General features: G+C 43.6%; 1 protein-coding gene across 3 annotated transcripts in view; it reads left to right on the top strand.

Moving 5' to 3' along the window:
- OPCML (opioid binding protein/cell adhesion molecule like) overlaps window positions 1-21,711 on the top strand; it is a 1,024,720-nt gene that overhangs the window by 794,270 nt on the left and 208,739 nt on the right. For all 3 annotated transcript variants that reach the window (XM_061166659.1, XM_061166650.1, XM_061166641.1), the window contains one exon: window positions 6,579-6,811. In XM_061166659.1, coding sequence (XP_061022642.1) covers window positions 6,579-6,811 — 233 coding nt within the window. The remainder of the gene's footprint in view (window positions 1-6,578; window positions 6,812-21,711) is intronic.

Here is a 21,711-nt window from a genome sequence, read left to right as displayed (position 1 = left end):
ATTCTCTGAATGCAGAATCTATAAAGTTATCTGTAAAGGAGAGACACCATTTGTTAGGCTGGTTTCCAAGACTCGTTCTCCAGCTATCCAGATTATCTAAATGTTCCACAGCTATCTGTGGGTATAAGTGAGATTTATTTTTAATCTGTGTATGTGACATTTATTTTTAATGTAGACTTGATTTTCAGAGACGCGTTGTATTGCATTCGGATTTAAGATGATAAAAGCGTCAGTGTCTAGCAAACAGGCGCCGAGGGTTTCCCTGACCGCTTCGTCTCTCTCAAGGATGCTCCCCGCCCCCCTGGCACCCTCCGTTCCTTGTCCTGCTTTTATTTTCACTGCTTGTCATTCTCTGAAGCTAAGATATCTATTTTCTTGGGTGTTTTTGTTGTAGGATCAAGGGTGTGACCTTTGTCTGCCTCCTTCTGGCATTTCAGCTCCTACAGTGTCGCCTAACACACCTTAGACACTCACGAAATACCGTTGTGTGAATCATGGCCGTTTTTGGTTTTGTATTTTCAGAGGCGAAATATAAAAGTAAGAACAAAATAATGACCATATGGAAGCTGGCCAGTTTCACTTCTCAGGATGAGCTGGTTATCTGTCTTTCTGGTTTCTTTAAGGCATGCTAAACCTCTTCATTTGTGTCCAACTCTTTGGAACCCCATGGACTGTATGTAGCCTTCCAAGTTCCTCTGCCCATGGAATTTTTCAGGAGAAAATATTGGAGTGGGTTCCCATTTCCTCCTCCAAGAGTCCCTCTTCCTGGCCCAGGGATCAAACCTGAGTCCCCTGTGTCTCCTGCATTGCAGGCAGGTTCTTTACCTACGGGGCCATTAGGGAACCCCTTCTTTAATGCAGTGGTTCTCACAGGGGGGTCCCCAGACCAGAAGCTCTGACCTCATCTGGGAACTGGTTAGGAAGGCAAATTCTCGGCCCACCTCCAACCCACTGCAAGGAAGCTCTTGGGAGTTGGGTTTAGCAATCTGTGTCTTAAAATTCACTTTGCTATACAGCAGAAACCAACACAATATTGTAAAGCAACTATATCCCAATAAAAATAATAATAAATAAATTTAAAATTTCAAACCAAATTAAAAATTAAAAAAAAAAAAAAACTCTCTAGATAACTGTAATGCAAAACAAAGTTTGAAAACCACTGTCTTAAGGCATGGGTTTCCCCTAACTGTAATCCCACCTCTGACCCAAAACCAAACCGGGTGACTTAATGTGTGTGAGTCTCTCAGTCGTGTCTGACTCTTTGCAACCCCATGGACTGTAGCCCACCAGGCTCCTCTGTCCATGGAATTCTCCAGGCAAGAATACTGGAGTGGGTTGCCATTACCTCTTCCAGGGTACCTTAATCCCGTGTTGCCTATTCAGCAGAGTTGAACATAATGCTTTGCAAGCAAGACCCCTTTCCATCACTATCTTTCAGGCGTTTCTTTACTTTTTCTGATTCTGCTTTCCATTCCTCTTTTCATACGTAAATAGAGGTGTTTTATGGCTGTGAAAAACTCACTTCCAAATGTTCTTCCAGTTCTCCAGGACTGCTTTATCTTTTAAGAGAAAATTAATTAAATACCATAAATTTGAAGAAAATGTTGGCTGACCTCATTATTTGGGTTCTTAAGCCACAAGCACTTTTTTTTCTTTTTTCTTTTTAGATTAAGGAGACAACCACAGCATGGAAGTACAGAACTCTCTGCCATGCAGGGGTCATCTACCCGAGGGGTACACGAGGCTTTCCATGGGCTGTGTGCAGGGCTCTGAGAGTGTGTGCTGCATGGAGGGTCGATTTGAACTGACTTGTCTCAGAGTCAGCTCCTACCAGACCCTGCGGCGATACGAACTGATGCCACTCACGCCCCTACCTGCAGTTGTAGGTCTTACCCAAGGAAGTATATCTAGAGCAGTGCATTTTCAAGATCTAAGATGTCCTACAATGGATCTGCCCGAGAAAGTGCCTCTGTTTGGATTGTAGTTCTGACTCTCCTTTCTGACTGCTCCCACTTAACTGTTTGTCCAGGAGAGAATGTTCCTTTACTTCCATTGTCACCTCCGCCATTCTTACCAATCTGTCATCAAGTGGAGCATCATTCTTAAAGGAGAGTCCCCGCAACATAAAGAAGACAAGTCCAGAAGGAAATGGCACAGTTTTTTGTTTTTTTTTTTCATCAGTAATGAATTCATGGCAAAACTGCTACCTTCTTTGTCTTGGAATTAGAATCCAGAGACATAGAGATGCTTTCTGACAGAGGGCATGTGATTTGGCACATTAAAATAAACAGCATTTCAATTTTTCCCACCTTTCTCAGCATATTGGGTTAACCAAAGTGCTTCCAAGTAACAAAATAACACATCTTTAATAGCCATTTCATAAAGCCTAGTAAAATACTAGCAATATATTGTCCAGATATTGAGAAATTGAATGAATTTAATATTGGGTTACAAAGCCCTTTGCAAGTCAGGTATTTTCCAATTCATTGCTTTAAAAGAAATTGAAGGAGGAATTAATTGAATTGTCAGCTGTGAGATCATTAAAATAATTTTTGAAGCTATTTTACTATGTGGTTTTGGGCATATATTTTGGAAGAGGTACAAAGAACTGAATGACACTACTATACAAGATTTTCATTTCCATCTTCTTGCTTATGTGAACTTGGTTTCTTGCAAAGCAAAATAGGAATAGAATTGATCCTGAGTCTCACTCTAGTATAATGATATTTATTGATGATATTATAACCAGAAAAGCCTCCTCCATCCCATTAAAAGCTATATTTCCAGTAAAAGTTTACTTCTTATGTTTAATTATTACTTAACAACATGTACAGAATATTTATATCATTTTATCAATATTAACCTTATAACAATAACTCATTCTAAAAGAAACTAGTATTATTCGGAACTTTACAGTCACAGAATATGAAAAAAAAATTAAATTTCAATCTCTACATTTTATATATATTGTTGCAAATAAATATGATAGCTGATCAATAAATGATTTTCAAGCATAAAATACTTTATCAGGATAAAATGCTGCAAATAAAATCCTGCAGAGAATATGTATAATAGATACACAAGTTCAAGTTTAAAAAACGAGCAATGCACATTTTATGACTGTTAGAAAAGAGCTTGTTCATGAATTTTGGAAGCAAACAATCATGAGTATCAAATCACTATGGTATTTAAATTTGTATAGAGATATATAGAAAGGAACATTATGACATTTTAATTTTAAAATGTGAATATTCTCCATAGACTAAAAATGCATCCTTTGCAACTATTACTTAAACTTTAAATGTATTATGTCAGCTTAAAAATGGGCAAAGGATTACATAATTGACCAAAATAAAATCAAGTCTGTCATCTGCACTCTCTCCTGTGTATGTGGTCCCAGGGTCTGGGATACCATACTCTTCACTTTGCCTGGATTTACTGTCTGCTTCCAGGTTGGCCAATTCCTGAAGCTGTACAGTTGGAATTTAACCTTCAGGAATCATTCCAACAGGGGTTTGACCTTCATGAAAATACAGCTGTTATTAAGGGTTGGCACATTAATTCTTATTTGCAACTGAGAGTAAATGAAAGAGTTTGTTAGATTTTTTTCCCACCAAGACATGCCTTTGAAAGTGAAGAGCAGAGAGCGCCAATTAGGGATTGAGTCTTCACAAGGGAAATGACAGTTACTGTAGAACAAAAATGCACAGAAGGGGAAGCTAGAATCCCAAGGATGCCGAGGAGACAATGTGACCTCAGGTTTTCTTTCTTTTTTTTTTTAATTAATTTATTTTTTATTGACATATAGTTGACTTACAATGTTGTTTTAGTTTTAGGTGTACAGTAAAGTGACAAGGTGTTTTATAAAACACACACACACATATATACATATGTATATATTCAGTTCAGTTCAGTCGCTCAGTCGTGTCCGACTCTGCGACCCCATGAGCTGCAGCACGCCAGGCCTCCCTGTCCAACACCAACTCCTGGAGCCTACCCAAACTCATGTCCATTGAGTCAGTGATGCCATCCAACCATCTCATCCTCTGTCGTCCCCTTCTCCTCCTGCCCTCAATCTTTCCCAATATCAGGATCTTTTCAAATGAGTCAGCTCTTCACATCAGGTGGCCAAAGTATTGGAGTTTCAGCTTCAGCATCAGTCCTTCCAATGAATATTCAGGACTGACTTCCTTTAGAACTGACTGGTTGGATCTCCTTGCAGTTCCAAGGGGCTCTCAAGAATCTTCTCCAACACCACGGTTCAATTCAAAAGCACCAATTCTTCGGCGCTCAGCTTTCTTCACAGTCCAACTCTCACATCCACACATGACTACTGAAAAAACCATAGCCTTGACTAGACGGACCTTTGTTGGCAAAGTAATGTCTCTGCTTTTTAAGATGCTGTCTAGATTGGTCATAACTTTCCTTTCAAGGAGTAAGCGTCTTTTAATTTCATGGCTGCAATCACCATCTGCAGTGATTTTGGAGCCCAAAACAATAAAGTCAGCCACTGTTTCCACTGTTTCCCCATCTATTTGCCATGAAGTGATGGGACCAGATGCCATGATCTTAGTTTTCTGAATGTTGAGCTTTAAGCTAACTTTTTCACTCTCTTCTTTCACTTTCATCAAGAGGCTCTTTAGTTCCTCCTCACTTTCTGCCATAAGGGTGGTGTCATCTGCATATCTGAGGTTATTGATATTTCTCCCGGCAATCTTGATTCCAGCTTGTGCTTCTTCCAGCCCAGCATTTCTCATGATGCACTCTGCATATAAGTTAATTAAGCAGGGTGACAATATATAGCCTTGACGTACTCCTTTTCCTATTTGGAACTAGTCTGTTGTTCCATGTATATATATCCTAACTTATATTCTTATATATTCTCACTTATATATTCTCTTGCTTATATTCTTATGTATTCTTCTCATATATAGATTTTTATATATAAAATCTTTTTATAGATTCTCTTTTTAGATTCTCTTCCCTTATAGGTTATTACAAAATACTGAGTGGAGTTCACTGTACTATACAGTAGGCCCTTGTTGTTTACCTGTTTTATATATAGTAGTGTGTGTACGTTAATCCCAAACTCCTGATTTATCCCCTCTCTTGGCCTTTGGTAATCTTAAATTTGTTTTATGTGTCTGAGAGTCTGTTTCTGTTTTGTAAATAAGATCATTTGTATCATTTTTTTAAGATTCCACATGTAAATGATATCACATGGTATTTATCATTCTCTGACCTATTTCATTTAGTATGATAATCTCTAGGCCCATCCATGTTGCTGCAAATGGCAGTACTTCATTTTGTTGCTTAATAGTGGCGATAATGGTGGTGGTGGTTTAGTCACTAAGTCACTAAGTTGTGTCCAACTCTTATGACCCCATGAACTGTAGCCCACTAGGCTCCTCAGTCCATGAGATTATCCCAGCAAGAATACTGGAGTTCCTCCTCCAGAGGAACTTTCTGACCCAGGGATCGAACCCACATCTCCTGTGTCTCCTGCATTGACAGGTGGATTCTTTACCACTGAGCCACCAGAGAAGCCCGGCTGAGTAGCGTTCTATTGTATATATACCACATCTTTACGGACACTTACATTGCTTTCATGTCTCGGCTATTGTAAACAGTGCTGCTATGAATGTGGGGGTTCATGTATCTTTTCAAATTATGATTTTCTCCAGATATGTGCCCAGGAGGGGGATTGCAGGATCACATGGTAACTCAATTCTCCATATAATTTATACTAGTTTACATTCCCACCAATAGTCACAGCCTCCAACTGTTGGGAAGAGTAAGTGAGCATGTGTGAGGTAGCGATCAGCTTCTTACCTTGGTGACCTTGGTGACGACCAGCTGAAGTCAAGTGTATTGTTCTCAGGGGTAGGCAGGGGCGTGTGAGAAGGAGGAGGAACTCTGCTTGGCCACTTTCTCCTCCCCTCTCCTGAAATCTGAAGAGCTAGCCTTACTTCTGCCTCCAGACTGTTGGCTTTCTACAGCGAATTTCAAGATCCGTGTTATAAATTGTACTTGCAGGGCTTGGGGCAGCTTCGGGTACAGGCAATGCCAGTGAAGGGGGGTGGGTATGGAGGTGAATGTGTCCCATTTTTGACTTAACAACAAGTGAAGCATTTGCCATATAGATTAGCTGTGATCTGTTTGAAATACCGATACACTTTCTCTCCCCTCTGGCCCTGGGCCACTTTTCCCACAAGGTGGTAAATGCGCTCGAGAAATGTAAACTAATTTTCATATAAGCCTAAGGGGAAAAATAAGATAGAAAGCAAATATACAGCAAAGATATTCACATAATATGTTTCAAAATCAAATAGAAATGATTTTGTAGCATCAGGTCTTCAGGATGATTCAGGCCACTGTTGCCCTCTATTTAAGAAGTTTTATCAATAATTGATCTCTTTTAACACTGGGTTATGTTATTTCATTTACTCCTGGAACAACAACAGCTGCATTTATAATGGAATCTCTTAACACTCTCTCCCTCTTCTCCCTCCCCTCCCCATCCCCACTCTTTGCCTTTCCCCTGTCTTGCTTCCTCCCCTCCCCACCCTCGCTCACAGGTGTACCATAGATGATCGGGTCACCCGGGTGGCCTGGCTGAACCGCAGCACCATCCTCTACGCCGGGAATGACAAGTGGTCCATAGACCCTCGTGTGATCATCCTGGTGAACACGCCGACCCAGTACAGCATCATGATCCAGAACGTGGACGTGTACGACGAGGGCCCCTATACCTGCTCTGTGCAGACGGACAACCACCCCAAGACCTCCCGCGTCCACCTCATCGTGCAAGGTGAGTTGATTGGACGGGGTGCTAGCGTTCCTGTCAGCGATGCAGAGGGCACATGATCTCAGCCTGTGCTTCCACCTCCTTATAGAAAGACACAAAAAGCCATTCCTCTGCAGAATCCAGAGACTGAGTGTGTCCTTCCACTTGTGGGTGTCTTGACTAAGTGCTGAGGATCTTCACAGAGCTTCTCAGGTTTATCTCTGGTCCTTCTGTTCTCATTAATAGGTTGTTTGGTATTGTTGAGTTGGTTGAGCTTTCTGAGGTTTAGACAAGATATAGAAATATAATATACCGTATGTTAGTTACTTAGCACTCTGGAGTTAGGGCAAGACACTTTAGGAAATTGATTATACTACTCTGTGTCTGTTATTTTTTAGAGGCTTAGTTCATGATAAAAGGTTAATAATATTGATGTAAAATCATGTGATGTACGGCTGTTCTTGCGTAGCCGATGGTTACATGTGATCTGGAAAGGGGTTCTCGGTGTTGTTTGGCATTGTTGTGTCTGTGTACACCCCTTTAGCCCCACAGCGGAGCTGAGGTCAAGAGGGATATTAGTCAAAATGTCTCTAGGTTTACATTGGAAGTAGATTTATATAATTAAAAGGGGGCTCCCTAACTTCCTCTCCTGTTCTCCTTAAAAAATCAGAATTAATATAACCCATGCATAGTACTTCTGAGTTTTCCATTTGGATTTTACCTTGTGGGAGAAAAATGGGGTTAAAAAATATCAGAATCTCAGATATCAACTATTAAATATTAAGAATTAAAAACTCAGGCGGAGAGCAACCATAAGCTTTGGGGAAGCATTCTAAGGCAGCCCTACAGATGACCTTATGATGAGCTATCCCCTGCCAACATCCCCGTGACTGTGCAAAGCAATTTCTATCAGGTAACTATTCATGGTGCCAAAGAGGTACTGAGCAGACCAGCCCCCAGCCCCCAGTGACTACAGCCTTTCTCCACCAAAGGGTGGAGTCTTCTCAGTGTCTCCTACTCCAACGTCTTGGAGCCATGCATTGAGCTCAGAAGGAAGAATGAATGTAACTTAGCATCAATAAGTGCCTTTAATCAGATCCCATCTGCAGTCAGCCTAATGGATTTTTTTCAGGTTGTGATTTGTGTGTGGCATTCTTGCTTAGCTAATATGTATTCCCTCATCCCTGCCTTTCTAAAATATACAATTTTGCTCATTTTTGTTGGTTTCATGGGGAGTTTGAGTAGTCTTTTCATGCTTCAGACATGTATAAAATTTCAAGGGGACCATTCTTTTCTTTTGGCTGGGGATCTTTGCTAGCAGCGGAGAAAGCAACGGCAGCCCACTCCAGTACTCTTGCCTGGAAAATCCCATGGACAGAGGAGCCTGGTGGGCTGCAGTCCATGGGGTCACTAAGAGTCAGACACGACTGAGCGACTTCACTTTCACTTTTCACTTTCATGCATTGGAGAAGGAAATGGCAACCCACTCCAGTGTTCTTGCCTGGAGAATCCCAGGGACGGGGCAGCCTGGTGGGCTGCCGTCTATGGGGTCGCACAGAGTCGGACACGACTGAAGCGACTTAGCAGCAGCAGCAGCTTTGCTAGTGAGCCATCTGGGCTCTGACTCCACAGGCCTTGGTAGCGGCCTGAGCTTGGCTGGGGCTCTGTCTGCTGCAGCCCCTGTCCTGGCAGGCCCTGGGGCTGACGTAGCACTTAAAGCTTTGCCTCCATTCAGCCTCCAAGCCCTTCTCTGATCCACACGCCCCCACACTCCCACATCTGATGCCACACAAGGACACCTATGCTCCCTGCTATGTCTCTTCTCCATCCATATCCCACCAGCGGGATGGCTTGGGATGATCATGTCTTGGGAGCTACAAGACAGCCTGCCATCTGGAGATAAAGGCAAGTGCCATGTCTGATGCTTCTCCTCTGGTGAGGCCCTCCCCAGGATCAGTCATCTGAGATGAGTGGGCATATCTGCAGCAAACAAGGAAGCGTGAACTCTCACCACCCGCCTGCCACCTGGGCTTGGTTCCAGAGCAGCTGAAATTCTCAGCCTAGGAAGTGACGCCTCCGTGGCACCTCCATGGCCTTGACAGCAAAGTTATCTTCAAATTCAGGAAACTCGGCGCTGAAAGAAAAAAGAACTGTCAGGCACTGTATGGCAACAGTCTCAAACAGAACAAGACTCTCGCTTTTCAGGAAAGAAGACAGATTGTGCAAGCATGTCAAAGTCAACACAGGCCGTAAAGGGCGCATCGCTCAGAGCTGCAGGGATAATACTGCATAAGAAGCTTGGAAGTCGTTCCTGGGGCTGGATGTGGAAGCCAGTAGGGTCTCCCCATGGACCCCAGAGCTCTGGGTCAGAAAGAGTCTGGGAAGAAGCAGGGAACAGAGCAATAGAGTCCTTCATCCCAGAGGGCACTTTCTCAAGTCTCTACAATTCAAGCCAAGCGACTTCTGTAGCCCCTGTGACATTCAACTCGGAGATCAGGAGGGCAGAGGACGAAGGGAAATGCCTCCTCTCAGAAATCTTAGCAGCTGGGCTTCACGTTCATGGAGAGGCTAAATGAAGGTACCTAGGGAGCTGCCTCCTCCTCTGTCTTGGTGGACAATGGCTGACTTGTCTTTCTTTGGGGACCATTGAGTTTCCAGCAGGTGGAAGTAGAGACCCCATGGCTCTATTAGAAGGAAGCCCAGGAGTCTCTCCCTTCCCAGCAGCGGTCGGCTTTCGTCCAACCTATAGATTAATTTTTCAGACTTAGTGTTAGTTCAGGTTAGATAAAGATAATGAAAGTTTCCTAATCCTCTTAAAGAAGATTTATCTGACCGAGTAGAAAGCTTTTGGAATACAATAAGGCATGTATAAAACTGAGGCCTAATCTTGCCTTTAATTTCCAACTGCTGATGGGTATTGATTTTGCAATGAGAAAAACTGAGAAATTTCCGAGCTGCAACTTGTCCATGTATATATGGTGTTTATTTATCTCCTGTCCATTTGAGAGTGTTAGAATCTCATCACGTCTAGCAGACAAGTGCCATGAGCCAAAGGGCAATCCCATGGGCTCTGGGCTTTGTTGTTCCCTCCTCTTGCAAAGTGGAGTAACTGAGAGATGCTGTATCACTAAACTCGAAGTCTGTCTGTCCCTGTTTTATAAGATGGCCTCTCCACATATCTGATGGGATTGATTTCCAAGTCCTTCTCTTTAAGGCAAGAAGCTGCATTCATTAAAAGAGTATCACTGGTCCCTGAGATACATCTTGACCACCTTGAAGGGATAACTTCAAGGCACCACGTGATGGTGTGTGACAGCGTAGCTGAGACTGTGTACTTGGTGTATGATGCTCAGTCTGAGACTGTGTACCCAGGCGTTAAGGGAATTCAGAACACGGGGCTCAGACTAGCCAGGGTGGGAAAAGCAATCCGGCAGCCCTGTGTGGGATGGGGTGAGGGATGCTCCTCCTGTGATGAAGAGTTGAGGGGCACAGGGATGAGCAGGAGGTCAGGCTGATCGCTCAAGCTGTGAGGACAGCAGGCTGTGGGTCTTCCTGTAGGAATGGAGAAGGTTCCTTCAGGAGACATCATCCAAGGGAAATTGAGAGGGTAAAACCCAAGGCCTTGAAAGAGGAAGAATTAAAAAGATATCCCCTTCCTTTTTGAGTCTGGGGAAATGTTAGATGATCTTGCTAGTAACTGTGGAGTTAGGATCCTCAGCCACTGGGAAAGGAAGGTGTTAGGGTTGTGAGCTATAGGAATAAAGAAAACACAGATGTTACACAGGAGTTACAGAACTAAGAAACGGGTATAATGCAAGACAAGAAGGGTATGTTTGAGATTCATCATGAATTTACTAGCATGAGAGTAGATATGTTTTGTGAGATTACCTCTTCCTACTAGAGAACAGTGGGACTTCCCAGATGGCTCAATGATAAAGAAGCTGCCTGCCCGTGCAGGAGACTCGGGAGATGCAGGTTCATTCCCTCGGTCAGGAAGGTCCCCTGGAGGAGGAAATGGCAACCCACTCCAATATTCTTGCTGGGAAAATCCCATGGATGGAAGGGCCTGGTGGCTGAAGTACATAGTGTTGCAAAGAGTCAGACACGCCTGAGAGACTGAGTGTGTAGACAGCAGGTGTACACACTGAGGCATTCTAGGCTTTCAGCAAATGCTTGTAAAATGGACAAAGGACAGACTGATACAGCAGATGAAATGGCAAAAGAAGGCAGTGATCCTGAAGTCCCTTCAAGCAGATAGGGGCAGGCAGGGAATAGTCAGGCTGTCCAGATGACTCAGAGTGGACAGTGATTGGAAAGAGGTCCTTGGAGGGATGAGGTCATCAATGTGACAAGCCAAGAGATGTGTTCTAACAAGGAGCAGATGAGTTCTGTGAGCTTACTTAGTACTTTACAGTGCTGGTCACAATCTTTGCCTCATTTGACCCTCACAACAAGCCCTGGGAGACATTAGGGCAACGACTGTTGTCTCCGTTTTGCAAATTAGATCACTGCAGCTTATGAAGTTTAAGAGACCAGCCAGGGTCCCCTGTGAGTCAGCAGCGGAGCAGGTCTGAACCTCGACCATGTGACTCCACAATCAGTGTCTCTCCAGCACCTGCCACTCCCTCCACTGGCAACCGCATCTAAAGTGATTTCTCTCACCTAGATCCGTGGGGATTTACTGGTTCTCCTTTCTTTTTCCCTCTTTTTCCTGCTACTGATGTTTCACTGTACGAACAGAAATTGGGGACAGAGCTCAAAAAGGAAAATGAGCGGGAAGGAGCAGGAGTGGGATGCTAGAGCCATAAAAGATGGAGAGGCTGAAAGAGAGACAAAGAAAATGATAACTAATTTACCAGTAGCTCATCCCTCGAGGGATATATGTTCTAAATGTTACCTCTTTACCCTGTGTAAGTACTGAGAATGCTGGCCCCTTAGAGGATCCAGAATCCAGGTGTCCTTCTGACTGTAACGAACTCTTCAGCATCTTGGACTGTGTGGCCATCCTCCTGTTGCAGTTTCTGTCACTGCCAGGGATCCATAGATGGAAAATCTGGTGCATCTTTGCTCCTTGGATGTTGGTATCTCTGTCTGCTCTCCTGGCTAGTTCAAAAATCTGTTGACTGCCAGACACTTGCTTTCATGGATCAAACTCCTCTTGCTAAACCCAATTTTAGGCAAAGGGCTAGAAATGATGAATTGTGTGAACAAGTCTGTGCAGTTTCTATATCTGCAAAGACTCTGGGGCTTTGAGCCTGGAGTCAATTCAGGTGAGACTGGGTGGTACTCAAGTTTACTTCAGCAGGGAGAGAAGTCTGATTCTCCACCCAGTCCAATCCTATGTTCCGCTGGGTGTCAGACAGTCCCTGCACAGGGCACATGGGTGTAAACTGATCTCAGCTGATCCTTGTAGCCTCCCTGCAGAATTCACACCATACTCACATCTCACAGATAAGGAAACCAAGGCTCAGAAAGAGTAAAAACTTTCCCAAAGATGATGGAGCTACTAAATGCTCTCAGTTCCCTCTACTAGGCTTGTCTTTAGGTAAAAGCTCTCAAAAATACACACAGTGAATGCCCTCTGCATACATGATCTCTTTTGATTATCCTTCACTGAAGCCTTTGGAGACCAAACAGGAAGTCTCCACATTCCAAGAAAAAAACCTGAGATTCAGAGTTGATTTGTCCTGGTTATACTGTCTAGCCAGTGTCAAAGCTGCCCAAATGCCAGGAGTTGTTTTTTTGTTTTGTTTTGTTTTTACTGAAGTAGATTTGATTTACAATGTTGTGTTAGATTCAGGGGTACAGTGAAGTGGTTTAGGTATATATGTATATAAGATATACATATATGTGTACATATATATGTGTGTATGTACATATATGTATCTTACATACATATATATGTTTAGATTATATTTATATCTTGTAGATTATTTCCCTTATGGGAGTGAAGTAGCTCAGTCATGTCTGACTCTTTGCGACCCCATGGACTGTAGCCTACCAGGCTCCTCCCTCCATGGGATTCTCTAGGCAAGAATACTGGAGTGGGTTGCCATTTCCTTCTCCAGGGGATCTTCCTGACCCAGGGATTGAACCCAGGTCTCCCGCATTGCAGGCAGATGCTTTAACCTCTGAGCCACTAGGGAAGCCCATTTCCCTTATAGGTTATTAAAAATATTGACTATAGTTCCCTGTGCTGTAAAATAGGTCCTTACTGATTATATATTTTATAGACAGTACTATGTATATGTTGATCACAAACTCCTAATTTACTCCTTCCTTTCCCCTTTGGTAACCATAGTTTGTTTTCTATGTCTGTGGGTTTATTTCCACTCTGTATATAAGTTCACTTGTATCATTTTTTTTAAGATTCCACATATAAGAGATATATGATACTTGTCTCTGTCTTACTTAGTATGGAGAATTTCTAGGTCCATCCCTGTTGCTGCAAATGGCATTATTTCATTCTTTTTATGGCTGAGCGATATTCTGTTGTATATCTGTAGCACATCTTTATCCATCCATCTGCTAATGGACATTAGGTTGCTTCCATGTCTTGGCTATTGTGAATAGTGCTGCGATGAAGGAATTTTAATTCTAGACTAAGTGTTGGGTTCACATGCCAGATTGCTAACTCATAGCTAAGTAGCTGCTACTGCTAAGTAGCTTCAGTCATGTCCGACTGGGAGCCCACCAGGCTCCCCCGTCCCTGGGATTCTCTAGGCAAGAACACTGGAGTGGGTTGCCATTTCCTTCTCCAAGGCATGAAAGTGAAAAGTGAAAGTGAAGTTACTCAGTCACGTCCAACTCTTAGCAACCCCATGGACCACAGCCCACCAGACTCCTCTGTGCATGGGATTTTCCAGGCAAGAGTACTGGAGTGGGGTGCCATTGCCTTCTCTGTAACTAAGTAGAAGGGCAGGTAAATGTTACTATTTGTGAGAAAGATGCAGAAGTTCTGAGGTGGTACCGAAAAGGGTGGCTCCTCAGGAGACCATTGTGTGGTGGAGTGGTCCTGGCTGAGGTTGGTCGTGGTGGATGGGGGCCGGGCACCTGGTAGACCATCTCCAACAAGTGAGCGGGGCACACCTGCCCCTGGCTGCCTACTTTCTGCCAGGGCCTACCTATTTCCAACTCTTCCTTTGTTACTCACCTCTTTTTCTCCTTTATTTTCCCCTTTTGCCCAAATATTCTTTAAATAGTCATTTAAATTAACATGCATAATTGTGGGCCTAAAGAAAAGCGGGCAGTCAACCTGAAATCCATTTAATTTATTCGGCGTGTATTTTAAATTATAATCACACTTGCTCTTTACAGAGGCGGAGTGGGAATGTGGGAAAGAACAAGACCAGGCATCAAAAAAACTCCGTCCCCAGCCCGCGCTCTGCTCCTCTGTGTCCCTGGAATGTTCCCTTCCTGGGTTCTTATCCCAGATGAAGAAGACAAGTGAATGTAAATGATTTCCTCCAGGTATACACAGGCACACCTTAACCTTATTCCTCTGTGTGTGTGTGTGTTAACAGATATATATGAAAGACATCCTCTCTTTCCTGCTTCACCTGATATTTGTAAACCCCAAAACTCACATCAAATGTTGAATATATGCTCAGATTCCTAATTTCAGGGTTAGGTAAACCAAGAAAGCAATTACAACTTAGAAGAATCAGGACTGAAATCGGAGCCTGCAGCAGGCCCTCTGTCCCCAGCAGAGGGAGGCACTTGACGAGTTGTCCTTCACAAGGAGGGTGTCCCATTAGGTGCCTCCAGCCCGGCCTCAGGGCCGGAATGAGACTCACACTCACAGCCTCTGCACAGACTCACAGAGTCTGTCCCAGACTCACACTCACTGTCCCTTCCCTCACGTTGTGTTATGCAGACATCTGTTGGAATTAGACACATCTCATAGCTGAAATAGAATCGGTGGTCCTCTCCACTGAATCTTCTGCATTATCACGTCTTTCCTGACATCATGTGTAGTTGCTGACAACACAGTACAAGACGGTAAAAAAAAAAAAACAAACAGATTTCTCATTTTATCAAGTCTCTACTTCCCCTGTTGTGAGGAGGAATATGGGACTATGTTCGACTCTGCTTAGAAACTAAAATGATAGCACATACACAGTTTTTCAGGTTGCATAATTGCTTCTTTTGTGGCTCATGGAATTCCAGCCTCCTCTCCGTGAAATTTGCAGGTCCAGCCTCCCGCTAGCCTGGGTGTGGAGACTATATGCTCAGTTCCTCCAGTAACACTCATGACCTTTATATTATAGGAGCAAGAAGAGCTAGGATTTCCCAAGTGGGATGAGACCAAGGCAGGGTCTGATGCTGGATGAACACAAGTCAGGGCTGGAGATAGCCTGAGCCTGTCTGCCAAAAGGGCAACAGTTCCATGTGGGAGTCCTGGCTTCACTTGGGTCCATCCAAGTCTGTGAGCCGGTTTGGAGCAGAGCGCAGAGACTCTGTGATCCAAGATGGTGCTGCCAGTCCTGGCACGTGGTTTGGGGACACATACAGGAGCCAGGAAGAGAAGTGGCAGGGTCTGGAGCTACCATTTGCTTATTTGCAGTGGAACTGAACAAACAGAATATCATGAAGTCTGCCCTCAGAATGATCACCGATATGGAGATGTGGGAGAAAATGAAAATGCCTGTTATGTTCTCGTTAATTTGCATCGTGATCTCAGCTGATGTCACTAGCTCAAGAAAATATGAAGAGATCTTTCCTATTGCTGTCGGCAGGGGAAGCAGTGGCACTTAAAATAAGGGAAAATTGGTAAATATTCATCAATTCTCGTCAGAGTTGAAAGTTCACCAGGACCCTCCTATGGTCAGGATCCCACCTAAGATTTCAGACTTCACTACCGCAGGGTTAGTCAGTCATAGCCTAGCAAGAGAGTCATCTGTGAATTTCAAATGGCAATATTTTCCTACGCACAGCATGTGGACACATATTTGAAGGCTCTGACTTGTAACCGCAAGCCTAGTTCTGAGCCCCTCATTACCAAGTTTTACCTGAAACCCAGTGTCTGAGCAACAGACACTGCACTTTTTCCTGCTTTGACTTCTCATCAAGGTAGCAAAAAGCCTTTGACTGTTTTCTCTCTAGTCATTCTCTTCATTCATCATTCTCCTTTGTAGGTTCAGAAACTGAAGGACAATAGAAACAAAATAAAACAATCATGGGAAAAGCAGTCACAGATATGCCTTTGAATAATTAGAAACCATGGCCGTCATGTCTGAGTACCAAGCATGACAGTCACTTCACAGACAGGATCCAATTCCGCTTCCCACTTAGCCCAAGCAGGGGGGGATGCATTTTCCTAATTTTTTGAATGAGGAAACTGAGGCTCAGAGATCTGAGAGTCAGGAGCTGAGAAGAGCTGTGATTTGAGCTCTGCTTCATCTGTAGTGAAACCAGCACCTGACCTCTGGGTTCTCTCCCTTTTAATTACGTCTCAGACCAGACTGACTCACTTGTTCATTTGCAAGGCACATGCTTACTTTGCCAGGTTATCTTGGTTTACAGAATTTCAGTCTAATATCTCTGCAGTCAGGATCTATCCTCCTTAGATCCCTCTCTCTTCTCCTACCTTATGAATTTTAATGATTATGACTTCTTCCTTGGAGTTAATATCATTGTCACTGAAATCTACATTTCTATTTCTTAATTTCTTCCCTAATTCTAGCCTCTTATTTCTGATTCTTTCCTGAACTCTCCAAGGTAGGTACCCCCTAGTTATCTTCATGTGCCCCACCCTGGACTTCTCTTCTTCACTCTAAGACCTCTTCTTCCTCTTTTAATCCACATTTTCATTCACCAATACACCATCCTAGTATAAAACCTTGGCTTCAGTGCTGACTTTCTCTCTGTCTTGATTCTCCATCAAAACAGATGTCATGTCCAATAAAGTCATTCTCCTCCTTCGTGTTCATTCCCACAGCCACAGCCACCAAAGTGCGGCATCTTACCCTCCAGTGACTTTTCACTGTCACGTCCTAATTGCTACCCCACCCTCTTTATAATTCATTTTAACACCGTTGTCTAAATATTCCTGGTGCGCACGTCTGATCGTGTCACTTCCCCCTGCTAGCAATTTTAATGACTCCCTGTTGACAATGCAATGAAGTCAAAACCTCTTACATCACTTTTCCAAGTGCTAAACAGTTCAGGGGCAGACCTCCTTCCTCTGTCTTACTTTCTATTGTTCCGTTTTTATATCCTACACACAACTTAGCGAAACTTGTCCTTGTTAAACCTCCGCCCCTAGTGCCCTGCATTTGTTTTCATTTTTCAAACAACCTGTCCGTCTCGAATGCTCTTTTCTCTCAGTGTCTAAGTTCCCCAGACCCTGTAGAGCAGGACTAGCCAATGGACCTTTCTGTGCTGATGAAAATGTCCTGCACTGGCCAGCATGGCCGCTATTAGCCACTTTGAGGACAGGGGGCTGTTGAGAACTTGAGATGTGGCTAGTGAATTTTCAGCATTATTTCACACTAAAAAACTTAATTAAAAATAGTCATACATGTTAGTGGCTGTCATATTCAACAGTGCAGTTTTAGAGTTGCTAAGTCCCCAAAGCCAAAGGCTCTCTCTGGAATTCCTAACCTTCCCTGTGCTTGCCTGTGCTCCCTGAAACTTCCCATTTCCTATTTCAGCTACTGGTGGGCCTAACTCTTTTCCTCTCCTAGATTTTTCCTTGAAAGCAAGAGCCAGAGTTAGCTCTCTCATTTTTGATATAGTCAAAACTTAGGGATTGCAATCTGAATCGGCAGGACCGTATAGAAAACTCTTCAACAAATTTATATTGTGTTAGTAATACATGAAAATAGGGCATCCTAGGTGATTAAGTGGTAAAGAATTCGCCTGCAATGCAGGAGACACAGGTTCAATTCCTTGGTTGGGAAGATCCCCTGGAGGAGGGCATGGCAACCCACTCCAGTATTTTTGCCTGGAGAATCCCAGGGACAGAGGAGCCTGGCGGGCTGCAGTCCTTGGGGTCGCAAAGAGTTGGACAAGACTGAGTGACTGAACACACACACACACACACACACATGTACACACACACCACAAAAACAGGCACACATACCCCAAAACATATCACCAAGCTTGGGTTAATTACCTTCTCCTCATGCTTAGAATAGATTGCTGTATAGTTAAGCATCAAAAACTTTTGTTTCTACTGAATAGGGAAGTTATTAGTAAAACCATTTTAAAAATTCCATAATTTAGAACTTCAGGGGAAAGATGTGACACAGACACTCTTTTTAGCGATATTAGAAATCACCCCAAACAAGATGGCCCAGAGGGCAGCCCTGGCAGGCAGAACTGGGAGGTCCCCCTCCCCACCATCCTGCAGCAATCTGCTGATGGAGTGAATGCCACATGCGGATTGGCCAGCAAGGACACATTAATGACCAGTTAGCGACTGTGTTCAGGTCAATTAATTTATATTTGTATTTTGCAAGCCAAAGTTGCCCTGTTAGATTATTGATTCTTTGTCCCTGTATTCAATTTGTTTTTAATTGCACCATCGCTGGGCCAGACCCTCCCTCCTGGCAGACTGGCAATAAATCCGCCACCATCTCAACAATCAACAATAAATGTGTCTCTTCATGTCATTATTAATATGCCTCTTGGATGGGTTCGTTACCACGGCTCACAGTTTGTAAGAGCCGGATGGCGCACTGCCAGGAGGATTCCTTTTCCCAAGGGCTATTTTGTCGTGATAGGATTGATGTTCTCAGGCCTGAGTGTGTCTGAGAAAAGGGGCCTGGGATTTAATTTAATATAGCTGGAATGTGAGCTCTCTAATCCTCCCCTTATCATAAACAGCTTTAGAAGAAGATTCTGTTGGAAGAGAGATTTTTACCTTCTCTTCCATTTCTTCCTCTTTTCTTCTCACATTTGTTTTTTCTTTTCGAGCTTCTTAATTCCTTCTTAATTTCTGCTCAGATAGATGCTTTTCCCCTCTCAAAAACAACATAGCAGCTACCTGGGTGATCTAAAATCCCCAGATAAGGGAGCCATGTGTCCCCCAGAAATTGGAGTTTTATTACTGGTTGATTGTTAGTTGAAAGCAGAGGGGAGTTCCCTATGCTTGATGAGTGAATGGTGATTGACAGAGCTGCAGAAAAGTGGCTCTCATAATGTCACCTTAATTGAGGTCAGTATTGAAAATGAATAAGAAGGAAATGGCTACCCACTGCAGTACTCTTGCCTGGAGAATTCCATGGACAGAGGAGCCTGGTGGGCTACAGTCCATAGGGTCACAAAGAGTCGGACACAGCTGAGCAACTCACACTTTATTTCACTTTCTTATAGAAATAATCATACATTCCAGTGTTGTTATTGGATTTTTCAGTTATTAGAATTTTCCAGGGGGAAGCACAGATTTTAAGTGAATTTATAGGTTGGCAGAAGAGACCCTCTGTGTCTATACCAAAGGAGGTATCTAAGTGGAACTGCCTACTGTGTAAAGAGCTTGGCCGTGGCCAGAGATCTTGGAACCATGCAAATGTTGGCCATTTTCAAGGCACAAGTAGCTTCAAGATGAATTTTGGCATCCCTTCCTCAGATACAAGGGCTTCCCAGGTGGCTTAGTGGTAAAGAATCCACCTGCTAATGCAGGAGATGCAAGCTCAATCCCCAGGTCAGGAAGACCCCTTGGAGAAGGAAATGGCAACCCACTCCAGTAATTCTTACCTGGGAAATCCCATGGACAGGGGAGCTTGATGGGCTACAGTCCGTAGGGGTTGCAAAGAGCTGGACACGACTTAGTGACTAACCAACAACAACAGCCCTCAGATACAGGATGAACAGTCAATGTTTGGTTCAGGATAGAGATTTTCATACTTAGTTTACTTTGAACAATGCCCATGCACAGAACTTCTTGGTGCAAAGCTCTCCAGTTCAGCTCAAACTGGGCTTGTTGAAAGAGAGGGGCAGGAGGGCAGGGTGACACCTGCTGTTTCTCTTGATAGGCATCTAAGTGGCCCAAGGAAGTGGGAACCAGGGGTGTGGGACTCAGGACGGGATGGTTTAGAAGAGAAGGTGCAAGGGGAAGCTGGGAGAAGACCTGGAGATGCCTGCAGAGGGCCATGGGAACAGAGGGAGGATGCTAAGGGAGGCAAGGGACCAGAGGAGGTGGGGAGAAAGGGGAAGAGGAGACCGGAGAGACCAGCCCAGGGTGCAGCACATTGCAGACACCTCCCCAGGGGACATGGGGAACTATGTTCAGCCTTCTCTAGCGCAAGCATCTCTGTGCCTGGATGCCCTGGGTTCTCTCCTCCAGTGGCCCCTCTCCACTGCTCCCCTGCTGCTTTGTTGCATCTTGGTCAGCATGGCCTCCCGACAGGCAGGGAGAGTAGATGCCGGCATTGTGTGGAACGCAGGCTCAGAAAGTCTCTGACCCACGCCCTCCCATCTTCCCCCACACTGGTGAGAACTGATCATATCTCTGCCGAGTCACAGCTGGACTTGTGTTTCCCACATGCTGTAATATCCAGGCTAATCCAACAGAAAAGGCAATGTTACTGATAAGCCTTAATTCAAACACATACAGAACAAAATGCACTTACCAAGCTGCTTCTCAATAACAGGCAAGAAAAATTCAACTCTTGGTTTGACTACTTGCTCCGTGATCTCAAATGAGTTACTTAATTGGGCTAAGATTCAGGGTTTTCATTTTAAATTTGGGGAAATAAAGCCTGCCGTACCTTCCTTCTTCTTAGGGTTGTTCTACATTAAGTGGACAGAACCATGGACAGGGGCTTCCCAGGAGGCTCAGTGGGTGAAGAATCGCCTGCCAAAGCAGGAGACTCAGGGGATGCAGGTTCAATCCCTGCTTCTGGAAGATCCCTTGGAGAAGGGTATGGCAACCCACTCCAGTATTCTTGCCTGGAATATTCCATGGGCAAAGGAGCCTGGCCGGCTATAGTCCATGGTGTCACAAAAGAGTCAGACACAACTTAGCGACTAAACAACAGCAACTCTATCATAGGTCATGTGCAACTTTTAAAATTATTTGTTTTAGACTGTTAGGTTAATTAACCTGCCTTCTGAGTTTGCATGACACTTTTGAACTGTGGTGTTGGAGAACTGTTGGTGTTATGCTAGGGTGATTCATTAATACTTAGAAGTCTGAACCCTCTACTCATCCTTACACAGTCTTGTCACATTAAAATATAGCCACTGACCCCTTATATTTTAATAAATTATGTTGGGTTTTATGGATAATAATGGAAGAACCAAGGCATCTTCTGAATATATCTGAATGTGTGCAATATCCCTATTTTTGAAGTTTGATGTCTTTCTTATTATGTTTATTTTTTAAATTAATTTTTATTGAAGTATAGTTGCTTTGCAATGTGCTCTGTGGTGACCTAAATGGGAAGGAAATCCAAAACAGAGGGGATATATGTATACATAGAGCTGATTCACTTTGCTATACAGTAGGAACTAACACAAAATTGTAAAGCAATTGTCATTCTTGTTATTTTTAAGTATTCTTCTCTTAACTATTTTTATATTGTTGTCATAATTTTATAGTCTCATATCCAAAAGGTACTTCTGAATAAAACACTACAATTAGGCTTATTGAAAGAGAATTAAGAAGTAGACAACTTTGAGTCAAAAGAGAAACAGCACAAAATCATCATCAAAGGTTCTGTTTTCCTTAAGAACCCTACATCTAACATAAATACACAGAACTTATATTTCTAAAACCCATGTGGCTCAGCCGGTAAAGGATCTGCCTGCAATGCGGGAGACACGGGTTCGATCCCTAGGTCAGGAAAAATCCCCTGGAGAAGGGTCAGTTCAGTTCAGTTCTGTCACTCAGTCGTGTCCGACTCTTTGCGACCCCATGAACCACAGCATGACAGGCCTCCCTGTCCATCACCAACTCCCAGAATCCACCCAAACCC

Source organism: Dama dama, chromosome 2, assembly GCF_033118175.1.
Source record: "Dama dama isolate Ldn47 chromosome 2, ASM3311817v1, whole genome shotgun sequence".
Taxonomy (NCBI): domain Eukaryota; kingdom Metazoa; phylum Chordata; class Mammalia; order Artiodactyla; family Cervidae; genus Dama; species Dama dama.
This window is presented reverse-complemented; position numbering and strand designations above follow the sequence as displayed.